The sequence below is a fragment of the Dendropsophus ebraccatus genome, chromosome 10, assembly GCF_027789765.1.
Source record: "Dendropsophus ebraccatus isolate aDenEbr1 chromosome 10, aDenEbr1.pat, whole genome shotgun sequence".
NCBI lineage: Eukaryota > Metazoa > Chordata > Amphibia > Anura > Hylidae > Dendropsophus > Dendropsophus ebraccatus.
The window spans coordinates 45915333-45940405 of NC_091463.1; the positions used below are offsets into that span (position 1 = coordinate 45915333).

At 41.8% G+C, this 25073-nt stretch overlaps 1 protein-coding gene across 2 annotated transcripts in view; it reads right to left on the reverse strand.

The window, feature by feature from the left end:
* Positions 1-25073, reverse strand: part of BTK (Bruton tyrosine kinase) — a 111197-nt gene that overhangs the window by 3604 nt on the left and 82520 nt on the right. For both annotated transcript variants that reach the window (XM_069986378.1, XM_069986377.1), the window contains exons 10-19: positions 24725-24779; positions 22518-22597; positions 22307-22428; positions 20730-20801; positions 18732-18903; positions 17360-17576; positions 16297-16361; positions 9340-9458; positions 6344-6501; positions 2900-3119 (exon numbers count right to left, since the gene is read on the reverse strand). In XM_069986378.1, the coding sequence (XP_069842479.1) occupies positions 3051-3119; positions 6344-6501; positions 9340-9458; positions 16297-16361; positions 17360-17576; positions 18732-18903; positions 20730-20801; positions 22307-22428; positions 22518-22597; positions 24725-24779 (1129 nt within the window). In that variant the 3' untranslated portion in view covers positions 2900-3050. The remainder of the gene's footprint in view (positions 1-2899; positions 3120-6343; positions 6502-9339; positions 9459-16296; positions 16362-17359; positions 17577-18731; positions 18904-20729; positions 20802-22306; positions 22429-22517; positions 22598-24724; positions 24780-25073) is intronic.

The window sequence follows — 25073 nt, forward strand, 5'->3', positions numbered from 1 at the left end:
GAAGGGGTGAGATACCATCTTCCAATGTTTAATCCTTTTAGATAAATGTTAAGTCCATCCAAATGCCTCTCCCCATTCAGTGACGGTATAAGAGTGATGTAATTCTAATTCTCATTTATTACAGTAAAGGCCATATTACACAAAGCAATTATCGGCCACATTCGGCCGTTATGGCCCATGATCATCTTGTGTAATAAAAGACAACGATCATCGTTGGCTTTCAACATGTTGAAAAATCAACAATCTAGATAGCAGCGATATGCTGCTGTCACTCCGGGTAATCGGAGCGGCGGAGCAGACCGCCGCTATCTTCTATGGGCTGTCCGGACGATTTAGCGATCACCCGGACAGCCCCCCGACACGTGTAATAGCACAGACAGCTAGCGGGAAACGAGCAGCAAACGAGCGCTGACCTGACAGGTCGGTTCTCGCTTGCTCCTCTGAATCGTCTTGGGGCTTAAGAGGGTTTATCCTCCTTATTAAGTGTAATTAGTTCCCCTATAAAATTTAGCAATCCTAATATGACATATTTTTTATCCTTCTGGCCCAGTTAATGGCATTTGTATTGCAATTATAGTAACAATTTATAGTAACAGTAACAAGTTATAATAAACATCAAAGATACAAATGTACAAAAAACTTTTTCTTTTCAGTAAATGTGTTAAAAAAAATCCCCACTCCTAAATATTTTAAAAAAATATTAAAGGTCTTTCAGTGGCTTAAATGTGTCTAAAATAGAGACTGCAGGAGACTGAAAACATTTGTACTGTGTAACACCTGTAACATTTCATGTAACATCCGTAACAGTCTAATTATGTTTTTTGTAAAAAGAAAATTTAATTATGAAATAAAAATAAATATCGAATATTATAGTATGGGATCTTAACTTCCACCAGTAAAAAAAAAACTAAGCGTAATTATTGTCCAGTTAGCAGAATTTGGAGCTTTCTTGTCAGGATGCTAGGTCTTTTTTTTTTGTAACAACTGTAACACCCAGTTAAAAAAAATTTTTTAACAACTTTTTAAATAAAACTGCAATTTCACCACATAAGTTAAAAATATACATTAAGATGCATCTATATATACCATAAAAACAAATGTAATATATGTCCTTCTAATTTATTTATACATTTTAAGCTGTGCGACTGTAACACCCGTAACAATGGATTGGCCCATAGCTGTTTGGTCAAGGAGACACCGGCTACCTTTCAAAGCTGCAAGATGTAATGCGTCCTTTACCCCCTTCCCTCAGCTTGATTGACACCTGAAAGCTGAGCCCCAATCAGGTATGGGAAGAGGGGCAAGGAATTGTTACAGTTTGCTGCACTTCAGGAACTTAGGAGAGCCTCTTTGAATCTTTGTATTATAGAATAAAAGCATTTTTCGACATTCTAGAAGCACAGACTATTATATGAAAGCGACTGTGTGTCTCTTTTACACAATAACTGTGCTTTTTCTCTGTGTACTTTAAGTGTCAAAAAAGTTGTGCCAAGCTGCTGAGGTGCCACATCTTGCCCCGCCTCCTGGCTCCCCCTTCTTTCCCTGTTTGATTTTCAGCAAAGCCCTTATCTGCACCAAAAACAGTAGCAATGCATGCATCTTACATTACATATGTTATGGAAAATTGAAAGGACAAAGAACACTTGGTGTTCCCCAAAAATAAGCTCTCAAGTTCTTCTTAACATCTCAGCATCTGTACTAGGGTTCTGTGGCTGCCATCCCTGATCTGCTGCTAAAGTCTGTATAGGCAGTATAGTATCATATTAAACATTAGACGCAATCAAGTGATTGCCCATACGAGACGCCTAGGGCGGCTTAAAAGAAAACATTTCAGCAATACAAAAAATCCCTCCCATGTTAAGAATTAAAATGACCTGGCTTTACCTTAAAAAATGTAAACAGAAAAAAACAAGAATATATTTGAAGTAATCCCATGTAGAATTGTGAAAAATAATGTAAATAATGTTACTGATCTGACACAGTGAACAGCACATGCGGGAGAAAAATCAAATGTCAGAACTGCATTTTTTACGTCCCTACTCTGAATAAAAGTGATCAAAAAGTCTATTCTTTGCCATATTGGTACCAATTCGCTAAAAATAAGCCCTCAAACAGAAAAGGCGAGTAAAGGGAGAGTAAAAAAAGTTATTGGGATCAGATTATGGCAATTTAAAGCTCTTTTAAAACTTTCTTTTTAAGTTTTTTTTTAACTAGTAAAACATCACAAAAAATATCCAAATTGAGTATCCTACTGACCTTTACATATTACTTTTGCCACAAGGTAAACAGCATAAAAATGCCCCCCCCCCCCCCATGCAAAATTACAGTTTTCAGTATCATCACATCATTATTTTCGTTTCACAGTAGAAGACCTGCGATGCAGGAGAAAAAAAGAGGTCCTGGCCAGCGCTGGAGCCGAGAAAGGGGGGGGGGTTAACTGCAGTACTAGGGGCATCATGGGGCTAACCACAGTACCAGGGGCATCATGTTGGGTTGACTACAATACCAGAGGCATCATAGGGGGTTAAATACAATACCAGGGGCATCGGGAGGCGGGTCACTGATGGGTGCTATACTTTGCCCACATTAACATTATAAACCTCATAATTAAATGATACAGTATGCACTGAACTCTGATTCCCTCCATAACCCTGCCCCCATACAACCAAAGCCTCACCCCCAGGCATCATGAAAAAATTGTCTTGCCTGAAGCTGGTCCCTGGTGGAAAAAGGTTGAGGATCACTGATAAAGAGGAATATAAATATGTTTTTCTAATATAGCTTTCTAAATGTAGATTAAACAATCCTCAGCCACAACCCATTAAGTATAAATCAGTGACAAACATTTGAAGTACAATTTGGCTTTTTTTTTAAATAAATATTAACAATAGAAATTTACTCATTTGTTTGAATCCGTTTCATTCCCCTTGATAACTATGAAAAGTTCATCACATATAATATATAAAGTCCATTAATTTTGTTAAATTATTCTCAATTATTTGAAGATAATCCTTGTTTCAAGTCAAATTATGCAAAATTTTCTCTCTTCATTATAATTCCTCCACAATTTCCAAAATTGCTGCCAGTAGTTGTTGAAAGGTTGGTCTATCTTCAGCTCTCTGTGAAAATAAATATGCAAACAAATTATTTGTATCATTGACCAGATCAATACAAAGATACTATTTATTGGGTAGCATAAGATGACACTGCTGTAAAAGCTAACAGCCCTTTCCCTGTATTGGGCCAATACAAAGATACTATTAATTGGGTAGCATAGGATGACACTGCTGTAAAAGCTAACAGCCCTTCCTCCTGTATTGGGCCAATACAAAGATACTATTTATTGAGTAGCATAGGATGACACTGCTGTTAAAGCTAACAGCGCTTTCCCTGTATTGGGCCAATACAAAGATACTATTTATTGGGTAGCATAGGATGACACTGCTGTAAAAGCTAACAGCGCTTGCTCCTGTATTGGACCATGTCTGAATTTTGTTGTAGAGAGCAGTACAGATGCACACATTATTGAAAGAATATTCCTTTAGCCAATATGCATACTCTATTTCAACTCCATATTTTGAGGCTGATAAAGTGTCTAAAACTTTCAGATATTTAATCTTTTTTTTTAAATTTAGAAATCACAAGTTACTGACACGCCAATGAGGAACAAGAATCCAAACAAAGTGTAAATAAGTCTGATTGCTGTTGCTGTATCCGTTGCTTTGCAATCGAACAAAATTTATTCAAAGCATATCTTCAAGACAGTATTGTGTGGTATGACAACTTGGCCTTATTCAGTTCAGTGGAACTGACCTGCAATACCACAACCAAATTGAGGGTGACAGTGGAAGAATATATAAAGAAGAGGTCCCCAACCGCTGGTCTGCTTCTGTACTGTTGCGGGTGCCGCTGCTGTCATGTGTGTCTGACAGGAGGCTCAGACCAGTGAGCGATCAGCTTTCTGCTCTGTGTCTTTCACTTGTAGATAACAGGCTGCATTAGGCTTCTGATTTAGAAGTGATCTGGAGCAGCTAGTGATGTCTGCCTGGCACTGGCTGCTCCATGAGATCAGCAAGCAGCCTGCACCAGGCATTTGGCAGGGCAAAGCAGTGTGGGAGCATCTGGAGAGGTGAGTAACATGTTTTTTTTTACTTCATTATGGAAGGAGATGGGGGGGGGCACAGGAGGGGGAGCACAAGGAGCACAAGAGAGTAGATTATTGCTATTTCTGGGCACTAGGATTATTGCTGCTGGTAGAAGCATTAACATACTTTGCAGGCCCAGAGGGGATTTTATTCAATGTCAGACAAAAAAGGGAGGTATTTACAGCACAATGGACAGAAGGGGATAATTACTGTGTGAGTCTTTAATGGTAAGAACTATTCATGTTTGGGGCACTATGGATGGGGTATTGTTTTGGGGTGAGGTGGTTGCGTGTGGAGCCTAAAATGTTAGCCCGATAGATGCTGCAGGGACAAGTCATGGCTAAAAAAGTCTTTGTGATGGCCCAGACCGAATAGAGACGAAAACGGAAAGTAAACAACTCTGATGAGAGAGGATCTCACCTGTCAGTCACTGGATGTAACTGCACTGTATTTACTATACTTTCGCTATGTGGGTGTAATGATGCATTCTGTATAATGGTTTTTAATCAGTAGCAGTACTGGTGGTATTTTTCAGTTATGGTCAGGATGTGGGGGTATTATTTTTCCCATGTGTAGTGGTATTATTGGTGATGATATTTAGTCACTATGGGGTGGTAATATGCGGTCAATGTGTGGCAGTATTATTTGTGTTTATATGATGTTGATCTCAGTACAGTGGCTTTATTCAGTAGCAGTATGATGATAATATGTATGGTGGTAGTATTTGTTCTTTGTAAAGTGGAATTATTTGGTATCTGTATGACTATTATAAAATGGTACTGTATAAGTCAGCTGTGCTGATACTGTTGACATATTAGATACATTTTCTGCAAGTAAAACTTTCTTATATATGATTTTTAGGGGGTAGGCACTTAGCTCAGCAAATGGGCAGCAAAGCACTGCAAGTCACTTGACCCCATCCTGACATCCTGTTCAGTGTCACACCATCTGCTGTGCTGAGTCCACTGCAACTATCCTAGAAAGTAAGGGGTTAGGTCACTTAACCCCTTCCTTGCTGGGCCAGGCACAGTGCAGATGGGCGGCACAACGCTTAGCACAGCGAGTAAGCGGTCAAATCACTTGACTTGACTGTGGTGGACTACGGCCGACCAGTCACTTGCCAGATGGTTGAGTGTGATGCCACTCTTGTGCTGGTTGGTCGAGATATAGCTCATCCAGAAGGTATACTGTCGTGACGCCAATGCCAGGTGGGCACACAGGTATGGAGGCACACCTGCTTTAATTTTAGAGTGGCAAGCTATACCCTTTCCCCTGTGGTCAGTGACCTGCCGGACTTTGAGGGGGTACCCTTGGGTACTTATCACGGTGGTCCGGAGTGGAGTTGTGACCCACTCGGACTATCTGTACCGCCACCCACAGGTGGTTCTGAAACTTCCCCTTCCCCATCTAAACAGCAGATATGCAACCAATACCAGTGCATTTGAGTTGCTCAGTTAATTGTGCCTTGTAAAGAAACAGAAAGAAAGCACTGATCTCGCTGATGAGCGCTCATTTTCGGCCATAGATAGATGCATATCAGGTTGTCTTAAAGGACCTTTAGACTTGCCTAAGGCTTTAAGAGCTGTATGCAAATTAAAATAAATAAAAATTTTACTAGCAGAATCCACTGTGTTTCTGTGTGTACAGAAAAGAAGTATGCTCAAATTGATGGCCCCATAGAAACCATTATGGCCTGCGTCAGATGCAATTATGAGCTTACTTTAAAGTGAAAACCAGGTCTACTACCGTCTTATTAGAATAGTGTCACACTGCAATTTCTACATCCGTGACAGGTATCCATTGGCATCCCAGGCCAGACATGCTTATTTAGGGCCAGCTGCTGTTCGCCACAAAGTATGTCAGCAATTTGTTCTTGGTATGATCTTGACGAATATCTGTGATGAATGGAGATGTGAACTTGCTCTAAGGGTATGTTCACACTGAGTAATATTGGAGGAATTTGAGGGCTCATGCTCCTCCGCTTCCATCGCTCTCCACTCAAAGAATTGACATGTCAATTCTTTGACTGGAGAGTGGCATACCCCCTTCCCATAGAGACACTGAGGCAGATGGGATTCCGCCGTTGTGTGAACATACCCTTACACAGGATCCAGGTATGTGGGAAAGCCTCTTCCAACTGACTTTGCATATGGATAGTTTTGTGGGTCCTGTTTTGTGTAAATGCAGTTTGCTCTTACCTCTTCCCAGCAGCTATGCATCACACCATACACTTTTTCTGTTGCAAGTTGAGGTCTGTACAAACGAGCGCCTTTTACTATTTGATCAACAATTTCACTGTTGTTGAATCTTTCATATGGCATCTTTCCAAATGTGAAGACTTCCCACATTAGAACACCTAAAAATATATTGTATATGTGTTATTTGTAGATGACATTATTAATAGATAGGCTTCTGTAGGATGACATCTGCATCAGAGCCTTTATTTGGGCACTTTTTTACAGACGCCTTTCGGCACTGAAAAAGGGAGCTGAACGGACTGCTAAACAACAAATAAACAGATCCTAACAAACCCCACTGACTTTTTTTTTAAATAAATCTTTATTTCTTTTTCACATTTTCCACTACAACCAAAGTTATTATTATTAAATTTTCCAAATACGTAACAAAAATTGGCTTAACCACAAATACTTCCATACAATTCACATGATAAAACACTTTTTAAAGCCCCATAAGACCCCTAAGCCAGACTTTAATGGGGTCTGTTTGGTCTGTCTTAGGCTATGTTCACACAGCGTTTTTTTCAGCTCCGTTTAAATTAACGTCCCTCATTTTGAGTCTAAAATGACGGACTTCATTTCGCTGTTCGGCCACCCATCATTGCAATGACGGCTGTTGATACATTATTCTAGTTTGGGTGACTAATTGCCCTTTGGGTGTGTCTTTAATGGAAAAGTCCATTGAATTTAATGGTAAAAATGACGAAAGGACAGTGAAAAAAGAAAAACTGTGTGTGAACAACAAAAAAGTAACATTTGCTGTTTGCAATAGACATCCAAAAATAATTGACATAATCATTATTTTGACGTCCGTGCAGACAACGTCCGACATTATATACACTGTGTGCATTGGACGTACATCATCCTATTGACTTCAATGCATTGCATTGAAGTCAATTAAATTGCTGCAATAACGGACATCTTTTTAAATAGAAAATGTGGACGCCTTTTCTCTTTTTTTGACATTGTGTGAACATAGCCTTAGAATCAAGATGTAATCAGTATGAATAAAGACTCTATATTGCTGAATTGGTATGTTTATAGGTATGTTCACATGTACCGATAAACGTGTCATTGCAGCAGATTTCACGCATTTGGTCTTGTAAGATGATGACAATGGGACTGAGCATAACAACAGGCAGTGAACTGCTGTTGCTAATTGTAAATTAGCTAGTTTTCAAGAGTTTAAGGCTTTTTTTCTAGGTAAAAGGAATCATTAAAGTGGCACATCCAATACTACCATTCACACTATGCGGGTGCATGCTGCAAAACAGGAAAGTGCAACAGCACGCTGAAAATGGTTAATATAGATATTTAGAATTGCAAAACTGCTACCACCAGGTTAAGTTGACCTCATAGGAAAGAAACTAAAGATGAGTGAACTGAACTTCTCGAACTGAGATTTGTTACTAACTTTTCAAAAAGTTTTATTCAGGAACAAACTGAATTTTTAAAAACGTTTCTAGGAACCTGATCCAAAATGACGCATTCTACATTACAGCAAAACCCCGGTTGCAAGGGGTTAGCCATAATCCCTTGCAACTGGGCAATCGGCTGCAAGGCCCCTCCTTGTGACAAAATGAGTTTTAGGCTATGTTCAAACTAAGTAAAAGTACGGCCGTTGTTGCCGATGGCAACAATGGCCGTACTTTTACCGCAGTGGAACAATGCCTGTTGTTCTATGGGACCCCGGCCGGAGCGTACACACATCGTGTGCGCTCCGGCCGAGATCCCATACGCCGCAAACAACTGACATGTCAGTTTTCTGCAGCCGGAATTCAGCTCCGGCCGCTTGCTTCACTGTGGGCTATGGGAAGCTCTGATGCGGGCACGCTCTGCGGCTGAAAGATCATCCGGCCGATACTTAATTTCCGTCCGAGATGACCCGGCCAGAGACCGGCCGTTCCATGACCCAGCCGGGGTCACGGAACGGCCGGTCTCTTACGTAGTGTGAACATAGCCTAAGGCTGTTTCGACATGTACAGTACAGTGGGGATAGGACACTGCTGTACTGCGCATGTCCCCCGGAACAAAGAGATTGGCTGCTAGGCCTACCTCTGGATGATGACTGAATGACAAAGAGCTGTGAATCACACTTTGAGTGTATAAACCCACACACCGTATAAGCAGCGTATTTACTGCTGCGATACGCAGCAAACACGCAGCAAACACGCATCAAAAACGCATCAAAAACGCAGCAGATTATATCTAAATAACTGAACACAGCATCAAATCTGTACCAACAAATCTGCTGCGTATTTGCTGCGTTTTTGTTGCGTATCTGCTGTGTATACGGTGTGTGGGTTTGTACCCTAAGGGTATAAACCCACACACCGTAGAAGCAGCGTATTTACTGCTGCGATACGCAGCAAATACGCAGCAAACACGCAGCAAATACGCAGCAAACACGCAGCAAATACGCAGCAAAAACGCAGCAGATTATATCTAAATAACTGAACACAGCATCAAATCTGTACCAACAAATCTGCTGCGTATTTGCTGCGTATTTGTTGCGTATCTGCTGTGTATACAGTGTGTGGGTTTGTACCCTTAGAGGTATGATTACAGTGAAACCCATGCCCGGACCATGACTAGTTGGACCTGCAGAAACGCCTAGATGACTAGATGGAATCTACTTGTATACAGCACAGGAATTGATAAAAGGGGTATACCTGGCAGGCAGTCACGTTTAAGATGTGCTATAGCTGTGTTTGGAAAGCGTGTCATTAGGTGTATTGCCGTTTTTTACATAATTGGTGCCCTCGGAAGAGAGGGGAAGGATGAAGGAGCAGAAACAAAGAAAAGCAGAAAACTGCCCAATTCTTTAAATACATGCCTATTTTAAAGATGTTTAATTTAGTTGCTGAGGATTAGTCTGGCTTTTCTCAGCAGAATACCCCTTTAAAAGATTCAACACTCAATAGTAGACATGGAAAGTCCCTTTAAATATCACTTACCAAATGACCAGACATCTGATTTACTGCTGAATTTGCTGTATAAAAGAACTTCAGGAGGAGACCAACGGACAGGAAATTTTGAGCCCAGTGAACTTGTATATTCATCATCCAAAACATACCTATCCAACATAAGAACATTGTATATATGGGTTAAATTTAAGTTATATTCTATACACAAGCATTTTTTTTATTTAAAACTAATTTTTCTGGTACAGACTTTAGAAAGTTAGATTGTTAGTTTCACCATATGTTAACTTTTGCCCAAGATAAACTTATCTAGGAGCTGGGAAACAGAACGCCTTTTTGTGAACAATATAAACATGCTTAATAAATTAGATGTCATTTAAAGTGATTCTGTAACACTGGTAAAGCCACCTATTTACTTTCTTACCATGAGCTATGGTCGGAGTTTGTCCCAACTGCCATTATGTTCTGGTCCCTCCTGCAGCTGCTTTTAATGTTGTTCCTAGTTCAAATCATGTGCACGTGCCCTCTTTTTATTCTCAAAGGCCCAATTCTCCCAATCATCCTCCATCTCTATGTATATCAGGCAGCTCCGCACTTCCATAATTGCCAACAGTCCTGGTTTTGCCGGGACTGTGGTGATTTTGAGGAGACAGCCCGACCAAACTATGTCCCTAGTATGTCCTGGGAAGCCCCGCCCCTGTGTGGGAAGCCCCGCCCCCTGCCAGCATATGTGCCGTCACTCATACAGAGCAGGGAGAGGAGTCACTGGGGGACTACAGGAACTATACAGTTGAGTATAGCTTTTTGTTTTAATTATAGATCAAGGAGGTAGTAGTATGATAATGGAGGGGCAGGAGGATGAAGGAGGTAGTATAATGAGGAGGGGCAGAAGGATGAAAGGGTAGTAGTATGATGGTAAAGGGGCAGGAGGATAAAGGAGGTAGTATGATGATGGAGTGGCAGAAGGATAAAGGGGGTAGTCGTATGATGATGGAGGGGCAGGAGGATTAAGGGGGTAGTAGTATGATGATGATGATGAAGCAGGAGGATGAAGGGGTAGTAGTATGATGATGGGAGGAGCAGGAGGATAAAGGGGTAAGAAGTATGATGATACAGGAGCAGCAGCAGGAGGAAGAAGGGGGTAGTAGTATGATGGTGGAGGTGCAGGGGGATGAAGGGGTAGTAGTATGATGATGGGAGGAGCAGGAGGATAAAGGGGTAAGAAGTATGATGATACAGGAGCAGCAGCAGGAGGAAGAAGGGGGTAGTAGTATGATGGTGGAGGTGCAGGGGGATGAAGGGGTAGTAGTATGATGATGGAGGAACAGGAAGATGAAGAAGCAGTAGTATGATGATATGGTGATGGAGGGGCAGGAGGATAAAGTGGTAGTATGATGATGTGGGATGCAGTTTATACAGTCAGTCAGAGTGCTATCTCTGGGCCACAGCCTATATGCTGCTCTGAGAGGGGTGTGTAATATACCGGGGACACGGGGGCGCGGACTCAGTCCGCGCGATTCAGCATTTTTTTCTCTTTAAGATACGCCAAAAACCTACTCCAGCCCTCAGCTGGCGTAGGTTTTTAGCTGTGCGCACCGGAGCGCACGGGAATTTATGTAGAGGCAGTACGCCTCTACATAAATCTCTGTAGTGCTGGAGATGCGGGGACATTTTTAAGTCCGGCGTAAAAAACGTTTATTGTTGCAGCTAAGTTGTATGAGAGAACTCCATTACAACGTATACCATTGGCTTGCCTGTGTGACGTGTCCTTGCCCTTTCCTTTGCTTGTTTCTGATTACAACCTGTTTCTCACTTGTTTGTTTCTGACCATGAAAGAATTGCCATTCCAGACCCAAGGTCTAAAGTCAGCACAGTTAGGTGGCAGAGTGGATCTATACCTGCTAACAATCCTAAACTAGGTGTACAAGAACTGTATAAAGAACTACTGTGCCAGGACAATAAGCAGGACCAGCTATTGCACATTAGGAACTCTATTTTTCTTTGCCATGTATATACTAAGGGTGCGTTTACACAGAGTGATTTATCTGACAGATTTTTAAAGCCAAAGCTGGGAACAGACTATAAGAAGAGAACAGGTCATAAAGGAAAGACAGATTTCTCCCCTTTTCAAATCCATTCCTGGCTTTGGCTTCATAAATCTGTCTGATAAATCTCTATGTGTAAACACACCATAACACTAGACATAGTTACATAGTTAGGCTATGTTCACACAACATATATTTTCGTATAACTACAGCCGTTGTTGCCGATTGCAACAACGGTTGTGATTAATACAAAAATATACGTGCCCTTGCCGTCTATGGAATCCCGGCCAGAGTGTATACACATGGTATACACTCCGGACAGGATCCCTAGCGGCGCCGCAAACAACTGACATGTCAGTTTTCTGCGGACGCTATTCATTGGATAGCGGCCACAGAAAACCATTTCAGTGCACACTGTGGAGCGAGCGGCTCAGGCCGCTCGCTGCATAGTGTGCAGTGGAGAGTTCTGATGCAGGTGCACACGGATGCACCTCCATCTGAACTCTGTGGCCCTAAAGATCATCTGGCCGGTATTGCAGTACTGGTCGGGTTGATCTTTTCTGAGACCAGAACTTACTGTGTTTGAACATGGCCTTACATATTTAATATGGTTGGAAAAAAATATCAAGTTCAACCCAGGAGGGGATGGATACAGGGAAGGGGGAAATACAAGGAGGAAATGGATACAGGGAAGGGGGACAGATAATGGTAAGTTCTATACATTTGCATTTATGTTATTTTGGTCTAAGAACTTGTCTAGGCCGGTTTTGAAGCCCTCTACTGTTTTTGCTGTGACCAGATCCAGGGGTAGACTGTTCCACAGATTCACTATTCTCATGGTAAAGAAGGCTTGTCACCTCTGGAGATTGAACCTTTTTTCTCCAGGCAGAGGCAGTGCCCCCTTGTCTTTTGTGGGGGTTTTACCTGGAACATATTTTCCCCATATTTCGTGTAGAGGCCATTTTTATATTGCCCAAACTATTAAATTGTCACAATCCTGATCTCGCACGGAGTGCAAAATTGTGCACATCAAAAATTTGCACATGCAAAATTTTTTGTCACTTCAAATCCAGAAAAAGTGTAATAAAAAGTGATCAAAAAGTTGCATATACGCAAGTAAGGTACCGATAGAAAGAACAGATCATGGCGCAAAAAATGTCACATCACACAGCCCCATAGACCAAAGGATAAAAGCGTTATAAGGCTGGGAATAGAGCAATTTTAAACACTTTTAGTTTTTTTTAAAACATTTTAATTTTTTAAAAGCTGTCAGATAAAATAAAAGTGATACATATCATTGTAATCATACTGACTTGAGCAACATGCATAACATATCAGTTTTACTATAGGGCGAATGGCGTAAAAACAAAGCCCCCAATTTCAATTTCACTGCATAAATAATTTTTTTCTGGGTTCACAGAATATTGTATGTAAAATTAAGTCTGCCGTTGCAAAGTTCAATTAATGGCGTAAAAAAATAAGGGCTCATGTGGGTCTGTAGGTGAAAAAATGAAAGCACTATGGCCTTTTGAACACAAGTAGGAAAAAACGAAAATTTGTCCGGTCCTGAAGGGGTTAAAAGGGTTATCCAGTAAACTTTCTTTTCTTTCAAATCAACTGGTGTCAGAAAGTTATATACATTTGTAATTTACTTCTATTTAAAAATCCCAGGTCTTCCCATACTTATTAGCTGCTGTGTGTCCTGCAGGAAATGTTTTATTTTCAATCGGACACAGTGCTCTCTACTGACATCTCTGGCCCAGACAGGAACTGTCCAGAGCAGCAGCAAATCCCCGTAGAACACCTTTCCTGCTCAGGACAGTTCCTGTCTCGGCCAGAGATGTCAGCAGAGAGCACTGTGTCAGGCTAAAAATAAAACAACATTTCCTGCAGGACATACAGCAGCTGATAACTATGGGAAGACGAGATTTTTAAATCGAAGTAAATTACAAATCTATATAACTTTCTTATACCAGTTGATTTGAAAGAAAATTTTCGCTGGACAACCCCTTTAATGACCTGGTCTCTGTTTATAGTCTGTTGCTAACATTGGCTTCCAAAATCCATAAAAAAAACCCTGCAGCAGTAAGCAGAGACAATACTGAACCCAAAAGAGGTCTAAGACATGTCAATTCTTTGGGCGAATGGTAGATTGAACTTGAGAATATCATTGAGTCAATGGGATGGACGGAACTTCAAGCTGAGTCCGCCACATTTCTGAGCATATTCCGTAGTTTAAGCGTACCCTAAGACAATCTATAGCATACAAGCGATGAGCAATATTAGAAGAGCAATATGGAAGGGAAACAAAAAAAAACTAAACAAAAGAAAGAAAAGGAGAAAATATTCAAGGCTCACTGTGTTGCATTCTACAGATAGTTTTTTTCCACCTGAATCTTTAGCAACATATCCTAGTAATCCTCCCAGCCCAAAGAACCCTTTTACAGCAAATGTACCACTAGTATCACTTTGGAACAGTCTGGTGCCGGATGTCAGTGCCATGGTCCTTTTTTGAACTGCTGCCTTGTTCCCTCATGCGGCGCTGGTCTATTCCCGAGCACTGGCCGGGCATGAAGCACTGGCATGAAGCACTGGAGGCGGGCCCCCAGTGTGACGATCTCCCCTCCTTTTTGTGAGGGGGTTTTGTCACACTGGGGGCCAGCGGGCCTGTCCCCAGTGCTTCATGCCGGTGTAAATGGCCTAGGCTAGATTATACCCCGGGTATATTTTGGCCTAGGCTATTTTATACCCCGGGGTATATTTTGGCCTAGGCCAATTTATACCCCCTCAGGCCATTTTATACCCCCATGAAGTCAGTAGCATTGAGTGATATACACAAGAAATACTTAATTTTTCAACTTTTTATTGGGGATTCGGCTTTGTCTGCTGAGTTAGGTGAGAAGCTGACTGATGTAAATCTAAACACACCAAAAAAAAAAATCTAAACACAGGAGGAGATTTATCAAACATGGGGGGAGATTTATCAAACATGGTGTAAAGTGAAACTGGCTCACTTGCCCCTAGCAACCAATTAGATTCCACCTTTCATTCCTCACAGACTCTTTGGAACATGAAAGGTGGAATCTGATTGGTTTCTAGGCGCAACTCAGCCAGTTTCACTTTACTCCATGTTTGATAAATCTCCCCCATGGTGTTAAGTAAAACTGGCTCAGTTGCCCCTAGCAACCAATTCACCTTTCATTTTCCAAAGAGTCTGTGAGGAATGAAAGGTGGAATCTGATTGGTTGCCTCCCCGTTCACACTGAGCAAGAATGTCGGAGCTCCGCCGTGGAATCCCGCTGTGCTTAGTGTCTCACACGCGAGTCTGCTTCCTCCCCTCTCTGCTCAAAGAATTGACGTCATTTCTTTGAGCGGAGAGCGGTGGCAGCAGAGGAGCACACGCCCTCTCCTTCACTCAAAGCAGCACACTGAGCATGGTGGGATTCCGCGGCGGAGGGCTCCGACATTCTTGCTCAGTGTGAACGGGCCCAAGGGGACATTTATCATTATGTTTTGGGGTTGTTTTTTTTTTGGCTATTAAGGAGATTTTGTGCACTTCATAAATACCTGTCCAAGACTTATTAAGGGTTTTGCACTATTTTACATGAGTTTTCAATGCCTGCACCTTTTTTCAATGTATGCAAGAGGGAGGAGGGTTGTTCTATTAACTACTTTTTATTATTTATTTGTCAAGTGCACATTTTTATTTTTTTGCGTAAAATCCTACCCTAGCATAGCTTTGAAGCCAAGCTGTTTTAGGCTGGGTTCACACTGTGTTTTTGCAGTCCATTTTTTTTCCTATTAGTTTTTTGAAAAATGGATTTTTCCATTAATCAGTTTTTCCATTCCATAACAAAAAATGGATAAAAATGCATCCTTTTTTTAAGCGTACACAAATACTGTGGTTGACCGCATTTTTGTGTACACTAAAAAAGGATGCGTTTTGATCCTTTTTTTAATCCATTTTTTTTTTGTTGCAAAAAAGGATGAAAAAAAAAGGACTGCAAAAAACGCATAAATTGTGCAATAAGTTTTGCAAGATGTATCAAGGCACTTGCGTCTAATGATGATTTTTGCGCATCAGCCGTAAAAATTTTGCACAGCCCATAAAAACCTCCTCCTGCTTAAATAGTGCAGATGATGCAGTGATAGGACAACGCCACCTACTGTCAGTTCAATGTAAGCACTGTACTGTATTTCTTAACAAGAGGAAGCAGCTGTGTGTCCGAGTATGAAAAAAAAAAAATCTGCACGCTTTTCAAAAAAATTGAGATAAAGTGAAAAAAACAGTGAAGTGATAACATTATGACCTGGAGGGCTATATTGTGGCCTAGGCTATTTTACACCCCTGGTATAGTATATATCCCCTGGGGTATACTGTAGCCTGGGTCAGAAATAAGAAAAACAGTGACATGATAACTTGGAGGGATATAGTCTGGTGGGGTATATTGTGGCCTGGGCTAGACTGTCCCCAGGTTTATAGTATATCCTAGGCTATATTACACCCCTGGGTATGAAAATATATGCCCTGGTGTATACTGTTGCCTGGGCCAGGGATGAGAAAACCAGTGAAGTAATAACAGTATGGCCCGCAGAGATATAGCATGGCCTTGGCTGTTTTACACTCCTAGGTGTAGGGTTTATCCCCAGGGGTATACTGTGGCTTGGTTCGACATTCGATGGATATATTCTGCCCTGGATGGGTATACTCTGGTCTAGGCTATTTTATACCCCGGGGTACACTCTGGCCTAGGCCATTTTATACCCGGGTATAATCTGGATGGGGGTTAATCTGGCCTGCTACACTGGGCCGGTAATTGAGAATAAATCAGCACTGTGTGCGGAAACCGGGTTTGTTCATGTAAAGAAAAACAAAGCGATGTACCTAGTACAGTCGCTTTAAGGTAAAAATAATAATAAGAATGCAATATTTGAATCTCTATACCTTGAGAGGCCAAAATCTGAAACCTTTACTGTCCCATCTCCAGCAACTAGACAATTCCTGGCAGCCTATAAGAAATACAAAATTGCACGTTACAGTTGTATAACTTTTTAGGGTGCCTACACACATACCGGATCCGCAGGGAATTTCACGCTGTGAATTTGCAGCGAAATCGGCTGCGGATCCAGTGTCAGTTCAACCCTATGACAATACATACGTATGTATGTATGTTACACCCCACTGGCCGGAGCATACATCACCTGCTCACCGCTCCGGCTTGCTTTGGGGGTGGTTCCCGGCGCCTGTGTGCAGTGTGCTGCCCCGCTGCAGCCACTAATTGGCAGAGCAGGACGTCCTGGCGAGAATCGGGGAGGAGGTGATGTATGCTCCGGCTGGCCGGGGGGGGGGGGGGGATGGGCTATTTTTCTCCGCACTTCAAAATAGGAGCCAGTGCACATTGTCCGTTTGGTGAGCTGGCCACAATTGCTGTTTTTCAGCTGCTCTTGATATATGGGGGTTAACATACATACTTGCAGCGGGATGTCAATCCAGCTGCAAGTATGTATTGTCATAGGGATGAACCGAATTTGCTGCGTGAAATCCAGAGCAGATCCGGTTTGTGTGAAGGCACCCATAATGTATTTCCATTAAAGTCTACAGATTTAAAGTCTCTGGCCGGTCTCTGAAAAGGTCTCTGAAAAGACTGCAGTACTGGCCTGATGATCTTTCATGCCGTAGAGCTCTGATGCGGGCACATCAGCGCGTGCCCGCATCAGAACTCCCCACAGCACACTATGAAGCTTTCTTTCTACGGCCGCTATTCAATGAATAGCAGCCGCAAAAAATTGACATGTCAGTTGTTTGCCACGCCACTAGGGGTCCTGGCCGGAACGTATACTATGTGTATACGCTCAGGCTGGGACCTCATAGACAGCAAGCTAACATATTTTTTCGTATTAACTACGGCCATTGTTGCAATCGACAACAACGGCTGTAGAAATACGGAAAAAAAAAAACGTCGCGTGAATATAGCCTTAAGGTTAATGTACAATGTAAAATTTCTTACCAGATCACGGTGCAGAAATTGCTTAGACTCAAGATAATTCATTGCAGCGCATACATGGCCACACATGGACAGGAGGTCTCCAGCTCCCACATGTGAGCGTGCCTCTTTCAGGTAAGAGAGCAGACAGCCATTAGAGAGATACTCAGTAATTATAAAAATTGGACGTTGTTTAGTGCAGACACCATATAATTGAACCAGATTTCTATGGGATAGTTTCCTGTAATGCAAGCACACAACATTACAATCTTTTATTCCATCAAGGAGTATTGTTCCAAACTTTTAAGGGAGCTATTCTTGGTTTTATATTGGTAAATTGGTAAATAAAAAGAGGAAAAACCACCAGGAATGATGATTTTTGTTACTTTACAGATCACAAAAAGAGATTAGTAAAAAGTGATAAAAACATCTAATGAACACAATTATGGTACAAATAAAAATTAGAGCCCATGATGTAAAAAATGACGCCCCAAACAGGCCTGTTGGTGGTAAAATAAAACCAATAGGGCAATTTTAATCATAATTATTATTATTTTTTAAAAGCATTTTATTGTAAAAAAAAAGTAACATTTTTAGAAAAGCAATACTGTTGTATTCAGACTGACAATTAAGATACCCTGTCGTCCCAAACTATTTTGTTATTGGAGAGGGGTGATGTCATCCATACGCATGGTATACATATTGGAATATGTAGAAGATTTAGCGCTAAACGTTGTGGAACAACTTTTGTTTTTGTTTGTACCGTGGGATAAACCACCACTATTATGCATACTGGGCATGACTGTGAATCTGTAGTGCCCAGAGCCATAAAGTTTGCTCAGCAGCCTTTCAACAAACTATTATTTGTACAAATGCCAGACCTCAACATGGATTTCGGTGCCAAAATCCGTGTTTGGGTACAGGTGGAACATGTGGATTGTACAGTCCGGGTCCACTCATTGCTACTGTTGATATATTGTTACTTGTATTTGGACTTGACTAGTTTTCAAAAAGCACCCAGTGAGAACAGAGTGCAGTGTTCAGTTTTATACTTGCACGCTTTTTAGGGTGCCTTTGCAGAGAGATTAATCTGACAGATTTTTTAAGCCAAAGCCAGGAACAGATTATAAACAGAGAACCATTCATAAAGGTAAAAAAATGAGATTTCTTCTATTCTCAAATACATTCCTGGCTTTGGCTTCAAAAATCAGTAACATAAATCTCACTGTGTAAAGGCTTTGGTAAATGGAAGATATTTAGCTGGTATTACCAGTAAAAGCCTAGCCAGTCATATATGCATCCAGACATTCTATATACATGACTACATTCTATATTTATGTCTAAAATTCTTGAGAAAAGAACTATACTGACAAAGCTATACACAAATATAACTTACATCATACACTTTGCTTCTTCAATGAACTCATCCTCTGACATGGAGCCCTCTTTTACCATTTTAATGGCAACTTCGTGTTGTCCTCGCCATTTTCCATATTTTACAACCCCAAATTGTCCGTTCCCTAATTCTTTTAAAAAAGTCAGATCTTTGGGGTCAATCTCCCATGAACCTTGGTATAAAATACAAATGTAATATTAAGTAAGTAATTGAGTAATATTATTTACTATAATGGGGTATATTCAGTCCTAGAAATCTAGAGTCCTAGAGTGCCTAGAAAGCATGAGCTGTACGTATGGTTGCTGTTGGGTACAGAATACTTACACCCTGGCATTATTGTGCTTCTTACGAATGTGAGTATGGCTACAATGACTACAGGTTTTACACAGCAGTTGCATACTTACCTTAGTGCACTGCTGCTAGGTATGTATGCAGCTGCTGTCTTCAGGCCTTCTCCTCCAGAATAATTGGCAGCCAGAGGAGGTAGGGCCTGAAGACAGTGACTGGACGGGAGAGTTGGAGAAGAGGATGCCGGATCACAAGCAGCAGCGCACTATGTAGGTAAGCAACTGCTGTGTGATTGGCAAACTGGCAGCACAGATATATGTATATCCACGCTGTCAGTTGTAATGGCTGCACAAACAATAAATGGATCATTTGTGCAGCCCACGTAAAGGCACTGCAAACAAGCCCCGATCTCGCTGATCAGTGCAAGTTTTTGGCAACCCAGGGGTAAGAAATCACCACATGTAAAGACTGATAATATCTACTCTGTGACTATTAAGACTAAACACAGAAATGGTACAGTCTACAGATTACAGCACAGTAGATAACAATGTTGCCTTGCACCACTGCGTCCTGGTTTCACATTTCTCTAAAGGCAACATTTGCAAGAAGATTGTATGTTCTCCCTTTTGTGTATATTTCCTCCCATACTCCAAAAACATACAGATGGGGAAGCTAGATTTTGAGCCCCAGTGGGGACAGGGACTGATTTAAGTGAGGACGAGCTATATAAATTGCTGTGGAATAACTTGTTACTATATAAATAAAAGAATTGATTACTATACTTATGCAAAATTCTGATTAAGGGTACATTCACACATACTGACTCGCAGCGGAAATCTCGCTGTGAGTTTTGCAGCGAGATCCGCTACGAGTCAAGGTCCTGGCAGGTCCCTGTCAATACATATTTGCAGCAGTCTTTCAGACCGCTGCGAGTATGTAATGCAGCCTCCCTCTTAACCCCTTCGGCTGCCGCTCGGCTCCTGCATTGTCTGTATATACGTTACCTGTCTCCTTGCTGCACAGGGTCCCAGCGTCCTGCTCTCCCGCCCAGCCAATCAGTGTGTTTCCCAGCCGCAGCCACTGATTGGCTGGATGGGAGAGCAGGACGCCGGGACTCCGTGCAGAAAGGAGAGAGGTAATGTACATGTAGACAGCCTGGGAGCAGAGCGGCAGCCAAAGGGGTTAAGGGGGCGGCTGCATTACATACTCGCAGCAGCCTTTCAGACCGCTGTGAGTATGTATTGACAGGGACCTGCCAGGACCTTGACTCGTAGCGGATCTTGCTTCAAAACTTGCAGCAAGATTTCCGCTGTGAGTCGATACATGAGAACGTACCCTAAGTCTGAACTCTGTGAAAGTGGCCTAAAATCAGTAGGGGATTATAATAGGTCCGTTTCGGGCGGTAGCCCAGGGCCCAGAGCTCCTGGGGGGCCCATGGCCACCCAAAACGTGTTTTACTTTCATTGGTGTATTGTCTCCTGGCTACACTTCTGCCATGATTCGCAAAAAAACCGCTGTTTTTTTTTCCACTTATTTGCACAAATCAGGACATCATGACATTCTCTATCCTCTAGTATGAACACCACGCAAGTGCTGCCATAGTTACAGTGGGGTGGGGCGGGGGGGGCCCAGGTTTGGTGAACAGCCCGGGGCCTATAGTAAAGTTAATCTGCCCCTGCCTAAAATGCTTCTACTTTAACAGCTTCTTACCATAGCCAAGTCCAGCAGTGGATGGCGTGCTTCTGACAGAACAGACTGGATATTTAAGTCTTGAAATTAATCCTGAATGAGAAAACAAGTGAAAAATTACAAAAATTTAGTTTACAAATCACAACCTTAAAGGGGTTATCCAGCGTCCAAAGACATGAGACAGCACAACTCTTTTCTCCAATGTCGGTGGGGTTTAGCAACTCCATTGAGGTGAATTGAGATTACTTGCAAGCCATGCCTAAACTAGAGACTAGAAAGTAGCCATGTTTTTCTAATGCTGGATAATTCAAAGTTTCCATGTTTTTTGTGATGCACACAAAGACACACATAAAAAAAACACCCCAAAATTGTTACATTTGGGGTGGTGGGGGGTGGTGAGATTTATCCAACCGGAGTAAAGTAAAATTGTCTTAGTTGCCCCTAGTAACCAATCAAATTTCACCTTTAATTTTTCAAAGAATCTGTAAGGAATGAAAGATGAAATGTAATTGGTTGCTAGGGGCCACTAAGATAATTATACTTTACACCCGTTTGATGAATCTCCTTTTTTCTTTTGCTGAAAAAATAAACTGCAATCCAATACCCACATAATGTTTTTTGCTTTTGCGTTTTTTCACGGCAGTTTGGCGTTTTTCAGGTTTGTTGTTTTCTAAAAGCGCAGCAGGGCCTGTGTTTGGGTGTTTTTCTTTAAAGAAACATTGACGTTTTTATCCAATAGATTTTTATAGGGGACTAAGAAGACCCGTAAAATATTGTCATTCACTATTTTCCTTCAATAGAAATCCTGGAATCACATGACTTGTGATAAAACGCTAGAGATAAAAACATCTGTACTAATTTACAGAGAAATAAAAAAATGCCAGAAAAATCGCCAGAAAAAAAAAGCAGGGAAATAGGGTGTTTATTACCATTGCCAGGTAGGCCTTCAAAATAATTGGTCACCATGAGTTGTTCAGAGTGCGAGCAGCCAAGCACGTTCTTGAAATAGACTTCACTGTAGTTAATACTCAATACTCTGATTAATTATAATGCACAGCTTCTTTTCTCAAAGGTGGGGATGCGACAGAATGAACTAACACTGCCCCAATGTCTAAACAGGCGTGGAATCAGATACAAGGGCTAACAGGGGCCAACAATATAAACACATATTAAAAAGTAGAATTTTAAATGTACCTTTGCTATAAACAATGAAGGGATGGTCTTGCATCAACGACTAATGTATGATGCTGCCGGGGCTGCGGGGGACATAACAGTGCTGTTTACTTACCTGTTCCACTGCACAATAGCTGCCGGTTCCCAGGCACCTGCTGTCTGCAGCTGTAATCTTTTTCACAACAGCTGCTTCTGTTCCCACAGAAAATGGTTGCTCAGCATAAACGTCACAATACTGTGCTATGTTTAGCAACCATTTCCTGTGGGAAATTGTGAAAAAGATGACATAGGTGGAAAGCTGCTGACAGCTGGACGCCCGTGAACCGACAGCTGTGGTGGAGTGGGACAGGTAAGTATACCGCACTGTTATGACACCATACATAGTTGTTTATGCTGGCCAACCCCTTTAAAATATAAAGTCTTACCTGCGGAATTATGCTGATGGTAAGTGATCAGTTCTGGAATTGAAGAATAGAGATGTTTCTCTGCCAAGTAATATTGTTTTGACGGTGTCTCACATACCACATAATGACGAATTATTCCTTCCCTGCATAGGACAGTTTATTATATATTTATATATATCTTGTAACTTTTTTTAAAATTGTGTAACTTTTGGCTTGCTGGTATTTAACTCACCCTGATGACTTTGCATACACAGAAACTGTATACTTTCCAGCTTTGCTAGAATCTCTAACAATAAATCCACCCTCCTTGTCCTGTAAAAAGATTTTAAAATATTGTTCTTGCAAAATAATAATTTTCATGGCATTTACTGATAAAGGTACACATTTTTAGGGCATATTCACACTGAGCAAAATCGGCTGACATCAATTCTTTGAGGGGAGAGCATGTCTAGATAAACGAAACACTTGTATCACATGTCCCGAACTATATAGTTGACAAACTCCTGGAAGACCTCGGGGCGTTACAAAGCTCAAAAGGCATAACCAGGTATTCGAAGTGTCCATCATGGGCATTGAAGGCGATCTTCCATTTATCACCCTAACGAATATAGATGAGGTCATAGGCACTCCAGAGATCCGGTTAAGAGACTATTTTGGCACCACAGATCTGATCGAAGAGCTCTGAAATGAGTGGGAGCCGATAGCGGTTCTTCATAGTAATTTTATTCAGGTCCCTGTAGTCAATGCAGGGCCACAAGGAACCATGCTTTTTTCTCCACAAAAAAAGCCTGCCCTGGCAGGAGATGATCACTTGCGAATGAAACCCCTCTCAAGGTTCTCCTTGATATAGGCTGACATTGCCTCCGTCTCAGGCCAGGGCAGTACCGGGCATCAAGCCAATGGGGCAGTCATATGGTTGGTGCGGAGGAAGAGTCTCTGTCTGCTTCTGGCAGAAGACATCCACAAAGTCACGATAGGGTGCAGGCAGAGCTGGAGGTAAAGGTCCAGTTGGCTGAAGAGTGGAGGATCCAACTAATCGAGATGCTCCTGGAAGCAGTAGACAAGAACCATCGCATTGCTGTCTCCAGTGTGTCACCTCTCTGTTCTTTCAGTTGATAGTAGGACCATGTACAGTATTTGCAACCAAGGTAGACAAAGGAGTATAGGGTTAATTTAGCCTGGGAGTACAAGGAAAGAAATATTTTCTTGACACTTAAGAGAACTTGCCCATTCATGGAAGATATAGAGAGTGGCTTGGCCAGCGGACTGATAGGCAGGTTGTATAGGGCAACCAGGGAAGAATGGATAAAATTGCCATCAGAGCCACAGTGGGAAGGGGGAGAGCCTCAGTGGGAAGAGTCAGGGTGACCATTATGGTCAGAGGAGGAGAGGAAGTATTGCTGTCCACATTCACCTCTTCTACGAGTTTTATGCCCAGGAGTTTCCTGGATGGGTCCAGACGGATAGGACAATCCTTTAACTGGTGTTTTGCTCCGCAATAGGCGCAGAGACCCAGGTTCCACCTGCATGGGGTCAATACAAGCATGGAGACAATGAACGCTATCTTGGCATGATCAGGGATGAACTGATGAGCCAAGAAATCAAAGTGAGTTGTACACTAATTCAAAAATCCCCAGCAGGTCTTGCAGTCTCCGTTAATATAGGGAGGCAGAGGCAGACGCAGGGATGAAGTGCCATGACCAGCTACGACTTAAGCAGACGGTGAAAAACGTGCCGAAATGTTCTGGAGCATCTGGAACAATTGTTGCTACAAGCGCCTTGACAGGTGACTTTGGTCTCTAGGCCCTGCTAGTCAGGAAGAGCAGTGTCCAGGATCCATGGCTCAGTTGTACTGTACTGGATGGACTAGGCAAGAAAAGGTGGATTACCAAGGAGTGCTGATGTACCTTCTCAAAGGAGTGGAATCTAAGAAGCCCCTGGTTTTCACCAGATCCCACAAGATGGGATGGGCTTCACTGCAGGAAATTCCTAGACGAATAAGAAAAAGGAAAATATCTACCTAATTTTTCATTTAGGAGTGAGCACCACCGTAAAATAAATTACACACATTCCTTTGCCTGCATCATTTATGTTTCCATGTTCTAACGTGAACTATATGGTAGTGCCAGCTACAGTATCTTACTCGTTGTTGCACAGGAAATTCCTAGGTTGCTACCCTTAGAGAATGTTCCTGGTGACAACCGACTGATGGTAGTAAAGAAGTACAGGAGCCCAGAACTAGATACTCTTTTTCCGCAGTTACACTTCAAAATTTGAGAGGGCGCTGTTCAGACTAAAGCTGAGCTGAGAATTTGAAATGGAGCGAAAGCCAAACTGCTAGAAGGACGCTAGGAAGCGAGGAAGTGACAAATAGCCAGGGAGTACAGATGTGGTATCAGGAACAGTATTTGTGAGAGGTTGATGTTTGTTATGTCTTACCGCTGTTCTTAGTAATTGCTCTGCCTGGGTTCTCGTCATGTTTTTGGAATACCATCTGTAGAGCAAAATAAAAACCACAACTGTTGGGAATTTATACTATATAGACTGAAAAATGTAATGTATAGTGATTATATAATACTATTATGATTATTCATGATCTAATTATAAACAAACTTTATGGGTAGCTTCCGCGGCAGATTTGATCTAAATAACTGAACACAGTATCAAATCTGCACCATCAAATCTCCTGCAGATCCGGTGTGTGTGAAGATACCCTAAAAATAGTAGCATATAACTGCCATCTATGACCAAACAAAACTTTTTCTTTATTTCGTGTGTGTGTGTGTGT